General features: G+C 30.2%; 2 protein-coding genes and 1 non-coding gene across 3 annotated transcripts; all 3 read right to left on the reverse strand.

Annotated features, from left to right (window-relative positions):
- Window positions 1-339: 339 nt before the first annotated feature.
- TRNAL-AAG (transfer RNA leucine (anticodon AAG)) lies at window positions 340-420 on the reverse strand. Its single transcript has one exon. It is a non-coding gene; the product is annotated as a tRNA-Leu (tRNA).
- A 2,522-nt stretch (window positions 421-2,942) lies between these two features.
- On the reverse strand, window positions 2,943-3,818 carry LOC127747572 (uncharacterized). The gene has a single exon (XM_052261615.1). The coding sequence runs from the start codon at window positions 3,816-3,818 to the stop codon at window positions 2,943-2,945; it is 876 nt and encodes a 291-aa protein (XP_052117575.1).
- Window positions 3,819-13,710: 9,892 nt separating this feature from the next.
- On the reverse strand, window positions 13,711-15,743 carry LOC107476050 (endochitinase). Its single transcript, XM_016095802.3, has 3 exons — window positions 15,266-15,743; window positions 14,381-14,534; window positions 13,711-14,200 (listed from the first exon to the last, which is right to left on the reverse strand). Exons 1-3 carry the CDS (start codon window positions 15,717-15,719, stop codon window positions 13,831-13,833), a joined length of 978 nt encoding a protein of 325 aa, XP_015951288.1. The 5' UTR covers window positions 15,720-15,743; the 3' UTR covers window positions 13,711-13,830.
- Between the last annotated feature and the right edge of the window lie 2,869 nt (window positions 15,744-18,612).

Raw genomic sequence — 18,612 nt, forward strand, 5'->3', positions numbered from 1 at the left:
TGACGCGTGTTTGCAAAAATAACTAGTTGATATTTTGTGAAAGATTTGATTCAGTAGGTTTGTGGCATGTGGCTACGCTGTGTTGCTAAGTCATTCACCTAATTGTGTATATAATCTATATTTTTATTATTATTACAACATTAGATATTATGTTGGAAATATGATAGCAAAATGTAGATAACTAGTCTTTTGGTGTGTTAGTTTATAACTCTCGAAAGAAATGTGTTTTTCTTTTCCCCCTTACATTGAATATGCTACACGAGAATAACACTATAAAGAATAAATAAATCATCGCCAATTGCCATTAGTTCTTGGCTATTTGTAACTACATAAAATAAATGTTGAGAGTGGGATTTGAACCCACGCCCTTTCGGACCAGAACCTTAATCTGGCGCCTTAGACCAACTCGGCCATCTCAACTTTGATGGTCAAGTAGTCTTTCAGTTTTTAATTAATTTTATCATTTTTTTGTATTTTTGGTCGCTCATTTTGCTTTTTATTTGATTCATCACATAAGCAGAATATTTTAATGGACCGCATTTTTTAAGGGCCATTCATTATTTAATATGAGGATACTTTTATTAGTAAACCCAATAAGGAAGGCCCGTATACCAAAATATAAATGAGAAAAGGCCCACAAGGGAAATAGATTTCAAATTTGGAAGTAAAGAATCGCAGGCCTAGTTAAGATGACACATTAACATGTTTTTTAAAATACTGTAGGAGAAGAGTTATTTTAGTGGTTAGTTTATTAGTTTGTTTAAATAAGTATCGGGGTTTAAATTTCGTTTTGTATATGTAGTAACCTATTAACTAGTAGTAAACTCTTAAATTGAGCTCTGATCCTCCGTGATAGATTAGTCTTTAGTTTGTTGGAACGAGAAATATCATACACAACTGAAAAAAATATTATATTCAGATTCAACATTGGCACGACCAAATAGTGGATAGGATCCTCGTGCTATAACGAAAAAAATAGTCATTTCTCCATAAATAAATCTATGTAAGATAAACGTTAGAACTCGTGAAAATTTAATACTTATTTAAATTACTCTCACTTTTTTTTTTCTGAGTTATTACTGACTTTAATATTAGAGTATTCTTTGCAGATATCTATCGTATTTTTTGAAATCCAACATATACTTTATCATTAGAGAAGATAGGATGACATATCCTCTTTTACGACAAACTATACCTTGAACGGATTCTTAACAGCGAAAAACAGTATTCAAAAGTAGTTTCATCATCAACAATAATGTTTTTGTCTTTCTAACATTGGAAATTAAAATGTTATCAAAATTAAAACATCACAATTATTAATTAAGCTATGTCCTATTAAAAAGTAGTGGAAAGACCGAAAGAGATTTATTTTGAAAGCATAAAGCGGGTGTGCATAAGAATCACGTTTTAATTAAAAGTAAGATTCTTATTCTTTGTTTTCGTGTGTTTTATTTTTATTGGGCATGCATCTACATCTTAAACAAAATTATGTTTAGAGCAATGTACCTAAGCACAATATTCGGAGTTAGGAACTTAGAATAAAAGCAATCTGCATTGTTCCCTGCTGTACCTTCAATTAATTGAATTAACAACTACAAATTCGATCATATATAAGATAGATATATATTTTATTTGTATATATAGTTGTCTGAATTAAATTTTATAATTTTAATTTATTAGTTGAATTATTACATTTTTTGTTCATTTGTCCTTGTGTACTTTGCGAAATGTGTAGTCATGTTCATGCATGCATGTCCGGACCAAATTTTAGATGATTGGAAAAGCATAAGTGTTAACTGATCTTATCAGAATCTCAAATAATTAATAATAATAATAATAATAACAATAATAATAATAATAATAATAATAATAATAATAATAAATCAAAATTGTCATTTAATTTCCATGTGCTCCAACAAATAGGGTATTGTCTTATATATATGCTGCCACCTCATAAAAAAAATAGTTAAGAGACAAAAAGTGGCAGCGAATGGCTTAGCAAGTTGGCCTTCTAATATAATCGTTGCATATTATATTATTGCATGTGTGTATATATAGATCTTTAATTTTTTTTAAGGATATTTTGATAACAATAATGTTAGGTAACGAGTAAATATTATTATTTTAGGTTAATATTTCGTATATAAATTAAAAAATTATTTATTAAAGATAATTTAAATATATACTGACTAACTACTAACCAAAATTACTAAAAATTATTATTCCCAAAAATTTTTGTTATGATAATACCTGCTAGACTTGATCACACGTTTGTAATTTTGTATGCAAGAGTGTATAACTTAAAATGATTATATATGAAAACCGTACTACCCCTCTATAATAGTAATGCCAAAAGGAATAGAGATGATTATGGGAGTAATTAGTAATTTTTTATATGTCTTTTGCAATGGATGTAATTTATCCAACTATACTTTGTTTTTAAAATCAACCGCAAAACCTAATTTAGACAATACTATATCACACTTTTGATAAACTAAAAAATCCAAGCAAACTTGTCAATCTTTAATTGGTCATCGTATTTGTAGGTTTTTTTTTTCATCTACAATATTCGTAATTTGACAGGTTAAAAATTAGTGTATAGTAAATTTTAGCTTTATTTTAAAAGTTTATCACTAGTTAATAGATTGTCGTATATATAAAACGATATTTAAATTCTAATACTTATTTAAGACGATAAGTAAAGTAACAACTTGATTTGAATCATAGGTTAAGTTCAGAAAGTGAAATATAGAATTCATAACAACAATATTGTGAAAGAAAAAAAAAAGATTTGTTTGATGTTTTTATATGTCCATCGTTAATGAATTTCATACCATTAAAATTAAGAAAAGATGATGGTGGGATTTAGATTCATATCAATATTACATAAATCACATTATGAAGTTATGCTAATAAAAATGTACAAAATTTATATTAAATTTTTAGGGAGTAAGAAGATTAAGAAGTGACACTCTATGTCTAATTAAGCACCTAAAGAGGCAATCTAGTCCTGCCTCTAACTCTCTAACACACTTATCTACTCCCTCTAATCTTCTCTTAACTATTTCTAAATCATCCTTAACAAAACCATTGGTTTTCTTAACTATTATTGTGCATGGAAACACATCAATTTCATTACTATTGATGACCCTCTTTTTTCTAGAGAACAATAATAACCACTCACCAACATTATTCTTTTTCTTCAACACCTGTGGACACATAAAAATTAGTACTCTTCTCAACACCAAAATGGTTACAATGCTTAGTTCTCTTAGAACTTTAGACACACTTGATAAACAATGTGTCTTACTATTAACAAAGCCATGATTATTTTCCATTTTCTTCAATGATTTAAGGATCTTAGAGATTTCTCTCTTTGCCCTTTTCTTGAAACAAAAGTAATCACAAATCTGACTCTTAATGCTGGAACAATCTTGACCCTTTCCGCGACGCATCGCGGATTGAAGCTCTTGCGCGTGTTCTTTCGCGAGTTGCAACAATTCTCTTGCCGATCCACAAACATCAAGAAAAACAAGTGACATATCAAGTACTTTATCTAAGTACTTTTCTTGATCTTGATCATGGAGAAGAACCTTTTGGGAGAGTGAAGAAACAATGATTTGTTCATTCACACAATTGTACAAATGCACAAGCCTTGTTAATAAATCTGCATTATTCATGGAAGATGCTAATAATTCGAAATTCTTGAGCTCGATTTCGATGTCATTGGATAAAGGGTGTAATCTAGAAGGCAAGCTAATGGATCTAACATGGTAGTGAACTTGATCTGAAGTTGCTATGAAAGAATAAGAACACATTTTGTTACTCTACGGTAGTGGCTGGAATTCTATTAATGCTTAAATGAACAACTTTGGTTTGAATGGACAACGTTTTATATATAAAAACCTTAGAAGAAGAAACCGGCCAACACATGGGTGCTTCATGTGCCAAGAAATTGATTTAATTTATTGTATGCATATGTCTTTTAAAAATATTATTAATTAATTAGTACCTATCATTCTGGCCAACAACTACCAATTATACCTAAATATTTTCTTTAGTTTCAAATCCATTATAGTTGCCAACATATACATAGTAACATATAGTTCTATTGCTATTTATGAACTCTATTTTTTTTTTTTTGAGAATTTAAGATTTAAGATTTAGAACTTAAATTTTAAAATTAAAATTTAATTAAGATAAAAATATTATTTCAAGATCTGATACCGATTGAAAAAAATAAGTTTTTAATTAAATTCTTAATTATATATATATAATTAAATTAAATAAATCATATACCCTGGTAAACCTGCATTTCACCACTTCCACTTCTATTTTAAAATAAAAATCTATGTATTGTGTATTTAAATTAAATACCAATTATTGAGAGCATATATGAGAGTGCAGACATGTACTATAGGCATGCTTTCTTATTGTCTCCACAATCATTAGCAGTGTACATTTTGATGAAATCCAAAAGCGCTGGCATTGCTTGATTCTCTAGTTTTTAATATCAATCTTGTAAGTAGTTCATTGTACATGAAAGAGAGAGGTGAATAAGTAAAATGAAGAAAAAGACAAAATGAGGCAGAATCTAGCATGGAATAATGGATTCAAAATCTAGGTTTTGATTTGGTGTATAGGGCTACATATAGGGTTATATATTCGGTCAAGCTTCCAACATGCACAAAATAATAATGTTAATTATGTGGGTGTAACCTAAAAATTCATCATCACCTGATTTATTTCTTAATTAAGAAATTAGGAGTTTGAATCTCGTTTTAAATATAAAAAATATTTTTTAGTAATTTATCTTTAAAGAATAATGTTAGATAGGATAAGTAAGGTGCATCAAAATAAGTAATTATGATCAATTACATTATATTAAGTGATGATATTGTTAGAGGTTGAGCAAAGAGCTTGTTCTGTTACTTGCTCTATTGCTTAGAGATGTTGTTAGCATTGTTCAATTAGTTGATTAGACTAGTATGCTGTGATTCAGTTTTTTTGTTAGAATTAGTGGGTTTTTGCTGACTTAGCAAAAGCTTCTAGGCCAGTGTTCAGTTATTTAGTTAGTTGCTATAGCTGTCATAGATCAAGTTAGTTGCTAGAAGGTTCAACAGTGTCTATAAATGCTAATACTATTCATGTGTACTGAGACAGTTTTTCACTCAAGCATCAATACATACATACTTTCAGCCCCATTCTTCTTTCTTCCCTTTCTCCGAATTCACTTTGAGGCCAGGTACCTTTCATGGTATCAGAGCCTTCAGCTTCACAGCTTTACACACCACAATCCAAAATCCAAGAACAGTCATGGCTCAAGGATTCACAACAACTCCAATTTCAATGAAACTAGATGAGGAGAACTTCTTACAATGAAAGGATCAAGCAATTTTGACAATAGAAGGAAACGATATGCTGAGCCACATTACAAGACAAGGAGTTCCTCTATAGTTCGTGACTTCAGAAGATGGAAGAAATACAACTGCAAATCCAGAATATCAGCAGTGAAAACGACAAGATGCACTTCTAAAATCATGGTTGTTAGCCTCTATGAGCAAGTCTTTCACCACCAGAATGGTAGGATGCAAGTATACACAACAGGTGTGAAAAAGGTTGGAAGATCACTTTTTCTCACAAATCAAAGCTAAGTTGATGTAGCTGAAGAACAAACTCAGCACTCTCCAAATTGGAGGATCTGTAACCGAGTATATACTGATGATCAAAGGCACAATTGATGCATTGGCCTCTGTAGAAAGAAAGTGATCATGTAAGCGCAATCTTCAATGGCTTAACAAAAGAGTACCATCAATTTACACTTCAGTACTTGCCAGGTCAAAAAGCATAACTGTTGCTGAGTTGGAAGCACTACTACTAGCTCATGAAAGCATGCTTGCAAAATTCAGAAAGCCTAAAGCGTTTATGCAAGAAAATATATCACAGTTTAAAAACTATAACCAGCATCCACAAGCAAGAAGATGAGGCTTCAGAGGTGGATTCAGAAGAAGAGGAGGCAGAATGTTTAGAGGAGGTAGAAATTTTTCTGGTGAAGGAAGGCCAGCACAAGATTCAGCATATGAGGCACAATTCACAAATGGAAGAGGTCAATTTAGCAGAGGAGGCAGATCGTATATAGTACTAGAGGATATGAAAATGACAGACTACAATGTCACTTGTGCAACAAGTTTGTCCACACTGCAAGAACCTATTGGTACGGGTATAGTGAGGACCGGTATGAAGAAGAAAGTTATGGAAGAGAAGGATACAATCACAGCAGCTCAAATCAGCTTGCTCAGCCTAAAGCTAACTTTTGCAACATGCTAACAACACCAGCAATAGTCCAGGACCCAAACTGGTATCCAGATTTAGGTGCTACACACCACATGACTCATGAGGAACAAAATCTGATGGAGAAAGAAGAATACTGTGGCAAAGAGCAAGTTGTGATCGGCAATGGAATAGGTTTGCAAATCTCATTTGCTGAAAATTCTTGTTTTAAAACGAATCTGAGCTCTAGGTTATTGCATATGAGGAAATTGCTGTGTTCCTGAAATTACTAAGAACTTGATGAGTGTCCACCAATTATGCTGTGACAACAAGATCTTCTTTGAATTTCATGATGATAGGTGATGTATAAAGACTAAAGACACAAAGGAGATTGTGCTTCAAGGCACAATAGAGAGAGGCCTTTATAAGTTTGCTAATCTTCACAACACACAAACACCAACTGCTTATGTCTCTGCAGTAAGAAATAAGGATGAATCTTTACTTTGGCATGCTAGATTAGGCCATCCAAATCATAATGTACTCTCAAAAGCATTAAAAACCTGCAAAATCCCTGTTTCACCCAAAAAGATAAGTTGCTCAGCTTGTTGTATAGGAAATTACACCTATTGTCTTTTCCCTCTTCAAAACAATGTACACACATCCTTTGCAGCTCATGTATTTGGATATTTGGGGGCCTGCTCCCCTTCCAGATAGAAATGAAAATTGGTATTTTGTGAATTTTATTGATGTCTTTTCAAAGTTTACCTGGCTGTACCTAATCAAGACTAGAGCTCAGTTAAAAACAATGTTTAATAATTTTCAACAAATGGTTGAATTGCAACTTAACACTAAACTAAAGTTAATATAAAGTGATAATGCTGCTGAGTATATTAGCCTATCGAAAAGTTTGCAGGATAAAGGAGTGGTGCATAGGTTCTCTTGTCCTCATGTTCACCAACAAAACAGCTCAGCTGAAAGGAAGCATAGGCATATGGTAGAAATGGGACTCACTCTACTGGCAGCAGCATCATTGCCTATAAATTTCTGGGGGGAAACGTTCACTACTGCCGTCAAGCTCATCAATATACTACCAACACCTGTTCTGAATGGTTTACCCCCAGCTGAGAAGCTATTTGGAAAGCCACCCTCATATGAAAATCTAAAGTGTTTGGCTGCTTGTGTTTTCCACACCAAAGGTCTTACAATAAGTACAAACTGGAGTTCAGATCTTCTCCATGTACATTCATTGGCTATGAAACTTCACACAGGGTACAAGTGTCTCACCCAGCAGGGAAAGGTTATTATCTCACCAAATGTAGTGTTTTTTGAAGAACAGTTTCCTTATAAACAATTTTTCAAAAACAATCAACCAGCAGTCTCAAAACTTCAAAATTCAACTCCAACAATCCCTAAACTCCCAAATTTTAACCCTGTCAATAATCAGCCTCAAACCAGCTCCAACCCTTCAAATAGCCAACAAGTGCCTGCAACAAGTAACAATATCAATACCCTGCAGTCAAGTAATCCTCAAGTCACTCAACAAGCCCCTACAGCACCCTCCTCAGCCCTAATTTCTATCCCCATCAATGACATTGAAATTGTCCTACCTATCACTGACCCTCAACCTGTACAACCAGTACCTACCCAGAACCTTCACACAATGGTAACTAGAGGCAAAGCTAGAATAGTTAAGCCTAAGCTCTTCTTGGAAAGTGTAGAACCAAGAAATGTTTAGCAAGCACTTAAGGTCCCTGAATGGAAGGCAACAATGGACACAGAATATGAGGCTTTGATAAAAAATAATACATGGAAGCTGGTGAAACTTTCTCCTAATAAAGATGCAGTAGGAAGCAAGTGGGTTTTTCGAATCAAGTATAATGCAGACGACTCTTTGCAGAAGTACAAGGCCAGGTTGGTTGCTCAAGGCTTTGCCCAAAAGCCAGGCTCTGACTTTATAGAAACCTACAGCCCAGTAGTCAAGCCTACATCCATAAGACTGCTGCTCTTAGTTGCCTTGTCAATATCCTGGACAATTAGGCAATTAGACGTGAACAATGCCTTCTTACATGGGGACCTCATTGAAGAAGTGTACATGAGACAGTCCCAAGGGTATGAGCAAGAGGATCCCTCATTGGTGTGCAAGTTAACTAAAGCTCTCTACGGACTTAAGCAGATTCTTAGGGAGTGATACCATAAGCTGGCATGTGGGTTAAAAGATCTTGGTTTTACAGCAACCAAGTCAGACATAGCAGTGTTTATTCATGACAGCAACAATTTAAAAACTTATGTTCTTGTGTATGTAGATGACATAATTGTAATAGTTGAGTCAGCCAATTTGATCAAGGAAGTCATTCAGCAGCTAAATTCGAAGTTTGCTCTAAAAGACTTGGGGGTTTGCATTACTTTCTTGGAATTCAAGTCACCAAAACTAAAGCTGCAGGTCTAGTATTCACACAGCAAAAATAAATTGAAGAATTGATGAAGAAGGCTGGCATGGTAGGATGCAAAGGCTGTCACACGTCTCTTCCCTCTACAACCCAAACACAGCTCTTGGTGGGTCAAGCTTTAATGACCCAAGCCTCTATCTGCAGTACTTGACTATTACCAGGCCTGAAATCTGCTATGCTATCAATAAACTTGCTCAATTTGTTCAATCTCCTCGAGATTCACACTGAAAGATGGTGAAACATGTGCTGAGGTATTTAAATGAAACTGCAAGTCACAGTCTCCATATAAAGAAAGACACTGCTATGAAGATCACTGCCTACAGTGACTCTGACTGGGCTGGTGATCCAGAAGATCGAAAATCAACTAGTGGATACTGTATATTTCTTGGCTCTAACTTGGTTTCCTGGTTTTCGAAGAAACTGACAGCCGTGGCCAGATCAAGCACTGAGGCTGAGTACAGAAACATGGCAGATACAGTAGCAGAGTTGATTTGGATAAGGAACTTGATGGTTGAGTTAAAACTCCCTATTCCTGAGGCACCAATGTTGTACTGTGTCAATTTAAGTGCTGTTATTAGCAGCAAATCCCATTTTGCATTCCAAATCTAAATATTTTGAAATAAATCTCCATTTTGTTAGAGATCATGTTAATGGAAAAGAAATCAGGGTGAGTCATATCCCAGGAGCTATGCAAATAGCTAATGTATTCACAAGGGCTGTTTCATCTGAAGCCTTCCTACACTTTAGAAGCAAGCTCAATGTCAGTGACCAACAACAAGTTGCAAGTGTTCCTCAGAAAGTGGAAGCCAGAGATGATGTTGTCAGGCAAATGAAAGCTGCAAGAAAAAGAAATTAGAGATGATGTTAGAGGTTGACAGAAGCTCCAAGAGAAGGAAATTAGAGATGATGTTAGAGGTTGAGTAAAGAGCTTGCTTTGTTGTTTAGAGATGTTGTTAGCATTGTTCAGTTAGTTTTGTTAGACTAGTAGGCTGTGATTCAATTTTTCTGTTAGAATTAGTGGGCCCCTGTTGACTCAGCAAAAGCTTCTAGGCCAGTGCTCAGTTATTCAGTTAGTTATAGTTAGTTGCCAACTGTCATAGATCAAGTTAGTTGCTAGAAGGTTCAGCTGTGTCTATAAATACCAATACTCATGTGTACTGAGACAATTTTTCGCTCAAGCATCAATACCCACAAGCTTTTAGCCCTATTCTTCTTTCTTTTCTTTCTCTGAATTCACTATGAGACCTGGTACCTTTCAGATATTATACTTATACACAATAATTTTTTATTTTTATAAAATTTAGGTGAAATACACAAATAGCTCATGTTGTAATGTATCCATAGCAATGTTAATTGTTAAATAGCAAAATTTTTTTGTTTGGAAAAGTATATGGAACCAACTCCTAATCAGCCAAAAATGAAACAACTCAATTATTTATAATTATTTTATTTAATTTTATTCATTTATAATTTAAAATATTTGTTATTAATGGGGTTTAACGCCAAAATCAAGTTTAAAGGGATACGTTCCTTCACTCTCAACGAGAATCACGAGATACCTTCCTAGTCTTCAATCACTCTCCCTCTCGTCAACCCTCGGTAAATCTTTTGCTCTCATCCAAACAGCAAGCACCAACCTTCTTCATCCAAGGCATTCTCACGGCGCTCCTTTGTCGGTTACTCTCGGTCGTTAATGTTATTAGCGGTGCTGCGATTGATTGTGGTACAAGTGCTTCCCAAAAAACAGTGCAATAATTAATTCTTCTTTTGTTTCGTTTTTTTCCCATGCAAGTGAATTGTATTTGGTTAGTCTCGTGTGAATATTTTTTTTTTGTATACTAAGTAGATATTTTTTTTCTCCATTTGATTGGATGTTTCTGTAATGGTATTGTTGTTATTTGAGTGTCTAATGATGAGGTTTTCCTGTAACTCATTAGGATTTGGAGGATTCTTTTTATTAATTTTGGATGTTTTTTTTCCTTATATTTTGTACGTTTTTTTTTTTAGAATTTGAATGATTCTTTTTATTAGTTTTGGATGTTTCTTTTTCTTATGTTTTGTATGTTCTTTTTCTTAAGATTTAGATAATTCTTTATCTTATATTTTGGTATTTTTTTTAGAGTTTGGACGTTTTTTTTTAGAAAGAGAATTTAGAATTTACGCAATAAATAGTAAAAGGTAAATTAGAGTAAGAAGAAGTAATTAATTTTCATTAATTCTGTATCTTTTAAAAATTTAAATTTAAATAATCATTAATTAAACGGTGTTATTTTAAAACGTCTTTTTTTTTAAATATCTTTTAGTAATTAAAATTTAACACATATAATCGATTAAACGGTGTTATTTTTGTCAAAATTAGACCAGACAAATTAATTTGACCAAAAAAATGGTGAATTAAATCTTGAGCTGCTGATTTAAATTAATATTATTTTTTTTATAAAAAATGACTATAATATTCTTATTATAAAAAATGACTAAAATACTTCTATTATATATATTAATTTTGAGAATTCTAAATTCTAGTTCGTTACTTTTCTTTGATCATAGGGTTAGGATTTAGAGTTTTTATAAAAAAATAATATTAATTTAGATCGGTTCAAGATTTGATATATTATTTTTTTTTGTCAAATTAATTTGTCTAACTTAATTTTGATAAAAATAACATGATTTAATCGATTATATGTGTTAAATTTTAAATTACTAAAAAATATCTTTAAAAAAAGATATTTTAAATGTCTTTATCTGAGTGATTCCAAATAAATAAGATTCCTTAAATTATGTTGAGACTCCTTAGAGTGTGCATAAACATACTAAAAGAACAAGAAATAATGATTACTACTACTTCTTATTTTATACACAAACATTATATACATTACTCTAATATAATATAATGTAGGTAGGTACATTGCATTCAGGTTATAAATAAGAACTTAATTAATTTTGATGCATTGTATATCATAATAAAGTACATATATTTAATTATATAATGTCATATCAGTAAAAATAATTATTTTTCATATTGACCACTTAAATGATTATTCAAAAGAACGAATATGATTATATAATTCTCAAATATGATTATATAACTCTCAGTGCATTAAAATTAAACTCTATAAATTAAATAATCATAATCTTTTTGCATTCCATGTGATGTAGGCTTCCGTAAAAAGGTACAATAATACAATATATACATTCGTATAAGACAGGATTTTTGTTGTCTACTTGTCTCCAATGATTAGAGCATGTGTAAGTAAAACAAAAATTTAAGGATAATTTAATTAGTCAACTTCATTTAAGTTTAGACTTGTCGCTCTGAAACACTAGCATCAATTCTAATCTATCTTGTGTGAAAATGACATAACTTCTTCTCAATTACCATACCAACAACAAGGTGACGAAATAATGAAGAACCTTTTTTAATTTGTCATGTATGTGAGATGTTTCATACGGTCTTCATACCTTGTCTTTCGATGTGTAAAAACATTGCAACTTGTTAAACAAATTAAAGATTGTGTTGTTAATGCCGGTGGTGGTGGCTTTATCATATGAGAATATTATTGTGTTAGGAGTAATTAGGACATATATAAATGAAGTTGAAGAAGTAGACACTCTCACCATCGTTTGGTAAGATATAAAAAATAAAAAATAAAAAATATTCTAACTTAACTCTTTCTTTAGTGTGTATAAATTTTTTTGATGTTCCTCTCCCTAAATTCTAAACCTCCAAAAATATATATCAAATATTTTAATTTTATACTTGTTTATGTTTTATTTTGAGATTCTGAATATCATATACTTAGAATATACTATTCTTGATGATAATATCAAAAATGATCTAGAAGAATATCTTTTCATTTTGATTTATTTTTCTCTGTTTGGATCGAATTTGTATTGAATTATCTAAAAAAATCTTATGATTATGTTTAATAATTAATTGTAATAAGACATTTATACAAATTGAATTTTATGGTAGCTATCTGAGATCATTATAGTAAATATAAAACTTTCACAATATTTAAAAATTGTAGCTAAAATTAGATTTTTTTTTTCTATTTGACAATATTTTTTAACTTCAAAATAAAATAGAAAATGTGATTGAATTAAAAGATATTACTAAATAATAAAAAAGCGTACCTTAATTTTAACTACGATGTTTTCATAACCACTATATTCACTATACACATAAAGTGGGTAAAATTTAAATAGACTTGATAAACTTTTACTACTAAATAAATATATCCATCAAAAGGTAAGTTTTGTACCTTTTTTTGGGAAATTTTATTATTATTATTATTATGCAGTGATGCCAAAAAGAATTTCTGATTAACAAGCTTCAATAGACTTGCACTTCTTATTATATATGCATGCGTCAATCACTACTTTGTGTATATATATATATATATATAAGGAACGAATAGAAAGGATGATCTATTATATATGTTTGTGGAACTTCAACAATTCCAAGCCACTAACGCTGATGACCAATTGCTTTCCAAGTAAATGCACCATGCATCTTTTCTTTGTGGAATATATATACCAGATATTTATCACAGTTGACTTCACTTGGCTACATAATTAGCATAAAATTGTTTCCACTAATTTAGTGGTAACTGGGGGGAAAGACTAGGAATAGAGGAAGATGTGTTTCTTTTCCCAATTTTTCCAACAACTTTTTATTTTATTTTTTATTTTATTAAGGACAGAATAATGTAGAATGATTCAAGCTTCTAACAATTGTGCTAGTGGTTTACTCCATATATAAGAGTACTCCCATACATTTTCTTTCAGTTCTATTATTCGTCGTCAATAAATTCTTAAATAGAATATAAATTTGTAATAAATTAACCAATAACTTGTTAGATTGAGGAATATCAAGAGGAAAAATACAAACTTAGAGACATTGTTAATGCTAATTCTTGTCGCAATCGATGATTTCTGTTTCGTAAAACATAAATAATATAAACACACAATAAATTATTTAATTATGTTATTATAACCATCAATTTATTTCTTCTTTAGCAAGAAACTTGCATTGTTGTTACACTTAGGATCACTATAATAATCCCCTTATTACAACATACTCCTTATTGAAAATCATGAGCAAGTAATTTGCCTAAGCAAATGACTTTTGGTTGCCACAATCCAAGTTGTCTCCAGGGCTCACTCCCAACATTTGGCAATACCTTTGATAGAAACCGATCCGATCTTGGACCCGAGAATCCGACCCGTGTCCACATTCAATTCCACCATTGATAATGTTAGTGACCACACCATAACCGGGGACTCGGCCGGCCGACCTGTCAGCATTAGACGGCGTCCACCTTCCGGTGATGACATCGTGACTTGATGGCTTATTTCCTTGTGGTGTCATCCAAAACCATATGGCTGTTTTGAATGACACAGTTGGATTTGTAGTTACAAGATCAGGATTGTTCAATAGATCAATTCCTATAGTTTTACCGGCTGGACCATAGTTGTAATTGCTATAAAAAAAAAAATATAAATATTAACATTATCCCATCAATTCATGTTACATAAAAATGTTAAGATGCATTCTAGTATAATACATAAAGGGTGTAGCAATTGAAGTGTTTCAATTCATTCATACATACTAAGTATATATATAGGAATGATACATATTTATATTTGAATTGGGGACTTACTAAGAGATTTGGATTGGTCCTCTGCCATAATATTTTTTACCGGGAGAGCAAGGCCACTGTTGGGAGGCAACACAGTAATCTGCTGTGGCGCCAATTTCACTGAGAAAGCAATAACCCCACGCATATGGCCCATCAGGTGCACTTGACCACCCTCCTATAAACATTATTGTATGTATCATTATTAATGCCACCTTTGCTTCAAGAAAAGGTAACCAGATTGTGACATTTCTGTTAAAAATTGATGTATCTTATCCATGCTAAGCTTTTAAGTCTACTGAAAACTTCCATGCCTGACATTGGTCAGAGTAAACATTCAAATGACGAATTTTAAATTAAATATTTTAGTTCTCAATAAATTTTTATTACTTAACAATTTTTTAGATTTACTTTTACTTCGTTCTATCATTTTAAAAGAGATTAGTCATTGTATGATGATTTTTTTATGTGGTATAATTGTATGTTTGTATTATAAAAAAATTTGTTAAAATTTTACTTATGTAACACATTAAAATTTTTTACTGAAAACAACAAAGAAATCAATTAATTCGAAGTGAGTAATTCTCGAAAAACTTCTAAAGTAATAAAGACCAATTTAAATTACTAATCCAATAGTTAAATTAAAGCCAATAATATATTCTTAGTGTCAGTTAGAAAGTTGCTTTTATGACCTTATTCTAAAAGGTAAAAACTCAGAGTGCAGGCTCCGTGAGGCTAATAGCTGAAAACTATTAAATGATTTAAATGATTTAACTAAAATTTTTATCTAATAGTTCTCAGTTATCAACTGCACTTAAATGTTCACCATTCTAAAAATATAACCTAATTTTATGTTTGGATAAAATGATTTCCAAAAATTCACAGTTGAAGTTCTTGGGCTATATATACCTGTGGTTTCATGAGAAGTCTGAGCCAAGAAAGCAGCAATCTCCCTCTTGCGGGTGGCATCATCACCGGTGGTGCCAAAACCACCGAAAGAGCGAGCGGCGGTAATGAAGGCATCATAGGAGTAGAATCCATTCCCCTTACACCTTGGATCATTCCGGTACTTAAGCATTTGATCAAACATGGAAGAAGTAATTATGTTTGCAACATCGCCGCCGCTGCCACCACCACTAGGTGTTGGTGTCGGAGTTGAAGGTGTTGGTGTTGAACCTTTGCATTGGCTTTGGCAACCAGCTAAACAATAAGGGTCTGTGGTACCACACCAACCAAATTGGCTACAACATAAACTGTTTGGGCATAATGCTCCATTTGCTTGTTTACCACATTGTTCTGCTTTTGCACCATGCAATAATATTAAGAGGCTTAGCATAAAATAAGGTAATTTGGTGTTTCCCATTATTTTTCTTTTAAGAGAGGTTTTATGTATTGTGCGTGATGCATGGTTTAGTACTAAGTTGAGGATATTTATAGATGAAGTATGATGAGAGACTAGATATTTGTTGATTTTCAAAGTTGGCGGCTAACACTACAATGCACTCTCATTGGTTGCCCAATTTCTAGTAGTATATAAAAAATAAAACAGATTATTTATAGTTACCACGTCAACATCTTTATTAATGGTATCAATCTCTAAAAATATCACCGAAATATACTTGTATCGTTGTAGTTGTGTATATTTTATTTTGATGAGGTTCTGATTATCATAGACTTGGGATATACTATTCTTGATGACAATAATGTCGTAGTTAGAATGTTTTCTCAATTTGGTTTGTTTTTTTCTGTTTGAATTGAATTTGTACTGAACTATCTAAAAAAAACCTTATAATAATGTTTAACAAGTTTAATCACCCGTGCCATGCACGTGATAAAATTGAAATTATAATTTTAAGTTGTTATGTTAAATTTTATTTTAATTATAATAATTTAATTAATAAAAAATAACTTGTATGCGTTATTTTTCTTTTCTTAATATAGTGTTAATTGTATTAACTATAAAATAGTTATTTAATCTACTTTTTTCAATAAATCAGGTATATATACTCAATATGACCATAAATAATCTAGTAGTACTTAAATCTACCAACAAAGTTTTATATATTGGTATACTGTGAAGTAAAAAAAATATTAAAATCAGCTCAAAATGAAGAACAAATTGATAGAGAATCCTAATGCAGAAAGTTTTGTAATAAATAATAAATAATTTAAACCTACTGAATAACAATTCAATGCTATCCTTTGATACCTGCAAAATATATACATGAAATAACATTGTATCAATGTTTGTATATAAAATTATATGATTAACGTAATTATAAAATTGTTTGTCAAGAGAATAAAATTATACGAATTTTTATGATAATTTTAATATTCTCAAACTATTAATGAACAATAAGAATTCATCTGTTAGTTCCTAGAATTTCTAAATTATTTTAAGTGATAGTAATAAATTTTAATAAATAAATAGATTTAGTAAGACATTTTGTTATTACCTTTTTATTATAGGCTCTCAAAAACTTCTCTATATACCACATTCATCGTGCAGTAATTTTAAGTAAGAACATATCAAAATCAGCTCAAAATAAATAATAAATTATTAGAGAATTCTAATGTACAAAATTCTCTAATAAACAATAAATAATTTAAACCCACTAAAAAATAACTCAACACTTTTTTTTGATATCCGCAAAATATATACCTGAAATAATATTATATCAATGTTAGTATACAGTTTTACAATCATCGACCGTATTTATTATATGTGATTCCTTCTTAAAAGTTATTCTATATACGTGTGTAGTCGAAAGATAAATTACTGAACTTTATTTTATTTTTCTAAATTATTATAATTTGCATTATTCATTAAATGCTACTTGTAATATAATTGTAATATTGTAATATAATTATAATAAAGATATTTTTCTAAAATAAATTTAGAAGAGATAATAGTGCTTTCATTTCGGAAGGAAAATAAATTCATGAGGAATTGACATCTCACTTTTATTAGTTGATAATGTATTAAATATTGATTTTATATAATTATAATAAAAATATTTTTCTAAATTAGTATAATCATACATTATTCATTAAATATTAATTGTAATATAATTATAATAAATATATTTTTTTAAAATAAATTTAGAAAAGAAAATAGTGATTTTATTTTAGAGAAAAAATAAATTTATGAAGAATTGACACCTCACTTTTATTAATTGGAGAAAAAATCCAATTTTAGTATATTTTGTCATTATTATACATTTTTCTCTAATCATATATTCACTGTTTTCTTTTCTTTGTTTTAGCATTTTGAACCTGGGTTTAACTTCTCGTAGTTCTCACTTCTCAGTCATTCTATTAGATGTAGTTAATAACTATTGAAATTTTTTTATTAATATAAGAGAAAAATATATTATTATATGATAGAACTAATATGAGTATATTTTATTATTAAATAAAAAAAGTTAATATAAAATAAAATTATACATAAAAAACAAAGAAAATAAAATTAAAATAGCAAAAGTGATAAAAAGATTATTTTTATAATTTTATTTTGTCATTTTTATGTATAGAAGATTAGAAAATAGTAAATTTTTAACTAAATTAATTTATATTTGTTGTATTTAATAAATTATCTTATTTTAATTTATTCCTTAAATTTATATATCATAAAAATTAAATCAAATAATTAATATACATAATTTTAAATTGTGTGATACTTAAATATCTATTCAAATCAATTAGTTGATATAATTAATTCATCATAATGAATTGACTTTAATGAGTTAAACAAAATAAAGCAGAAGCATGCTACGTTGATTCTATCATTAAAGGTAAAAATTCGATTTTTATATGATGATAGGATAGATAATATAATAGACAGTGAAAAAGAGAAAGATAAACATTTTAGATCCTAAGTTGTTTCATTTGAATGTTGCAATATGGGTATCATATTATTTTACTTATTCTATCCTATGGACCCTTTTGTAACTTTATTTCAGTATCAATAGAATTTCACTACCTTTGAGTACTAAATTAAAATTCAAAATGAAACTAAAAAAAAAGTAAAGAGTATAAAATTATTGATTGAAAAATACTCTAAATAATAAAAAGCCAAATTAACTTTAATATTAAACTCATTAATACGATTTTAATTTTATATAATTGTTAGAAAATATATTAGTAAAAGCAAATGGAAGAATAGCTTTAATTAGTATTTGATAAAATATTCATTTAGAATAATTAAAAAATATAAAATTATGATATTATTAAAAATAATACATTTTTATGTTAAG

This window comes from Arachis duranensis, chromosome 1, assembly GCF_000817695.3.
Source record: "Arachis duranensis cultivar V14167 chromosome 1, aradu.V14167.gnm2.J7QH, whole genome shotgun sequence".
Taxonomy (NCBI): domain Eukaryota; kingdom Viridiplantae; phylum Streptophyta; class Magnoliopsida; order Fabales; family Fabaceae; genus Arachis; species Arachis duranensis.

Bases quoted from the DNA above. Each gene is read 5' to 3' on its own strand.
- LOC107476050 (XM_016095802.3), bottom strand. From the start codon at position 15,719: ATGGGAAACACCAAATTACCTTATTTTATGCTAAGCCTCTTAATATTA. The intron at 14,535-15,265 runs GTATATATAGCC...TAATGTTTATAG, and splicing joins GACTTCTCATGAAACCACAG to GAGGGTGGTCAAGTGCACCT. The intron at 14,201-14,380 runs GTAAGTCCCCAA...TTTTTTTTATAG, and splicing joins GGACCAATCCAAATCTCTTA to CAATTACAACTATGGTCCAG.
- LOC127747572 (XM_052261615.1), bottom strand. From the start codon at position 3,818: ATGTGTTCTTATTCTTTCATAGCAACTTCAGATCAAGTTCACTACCAT.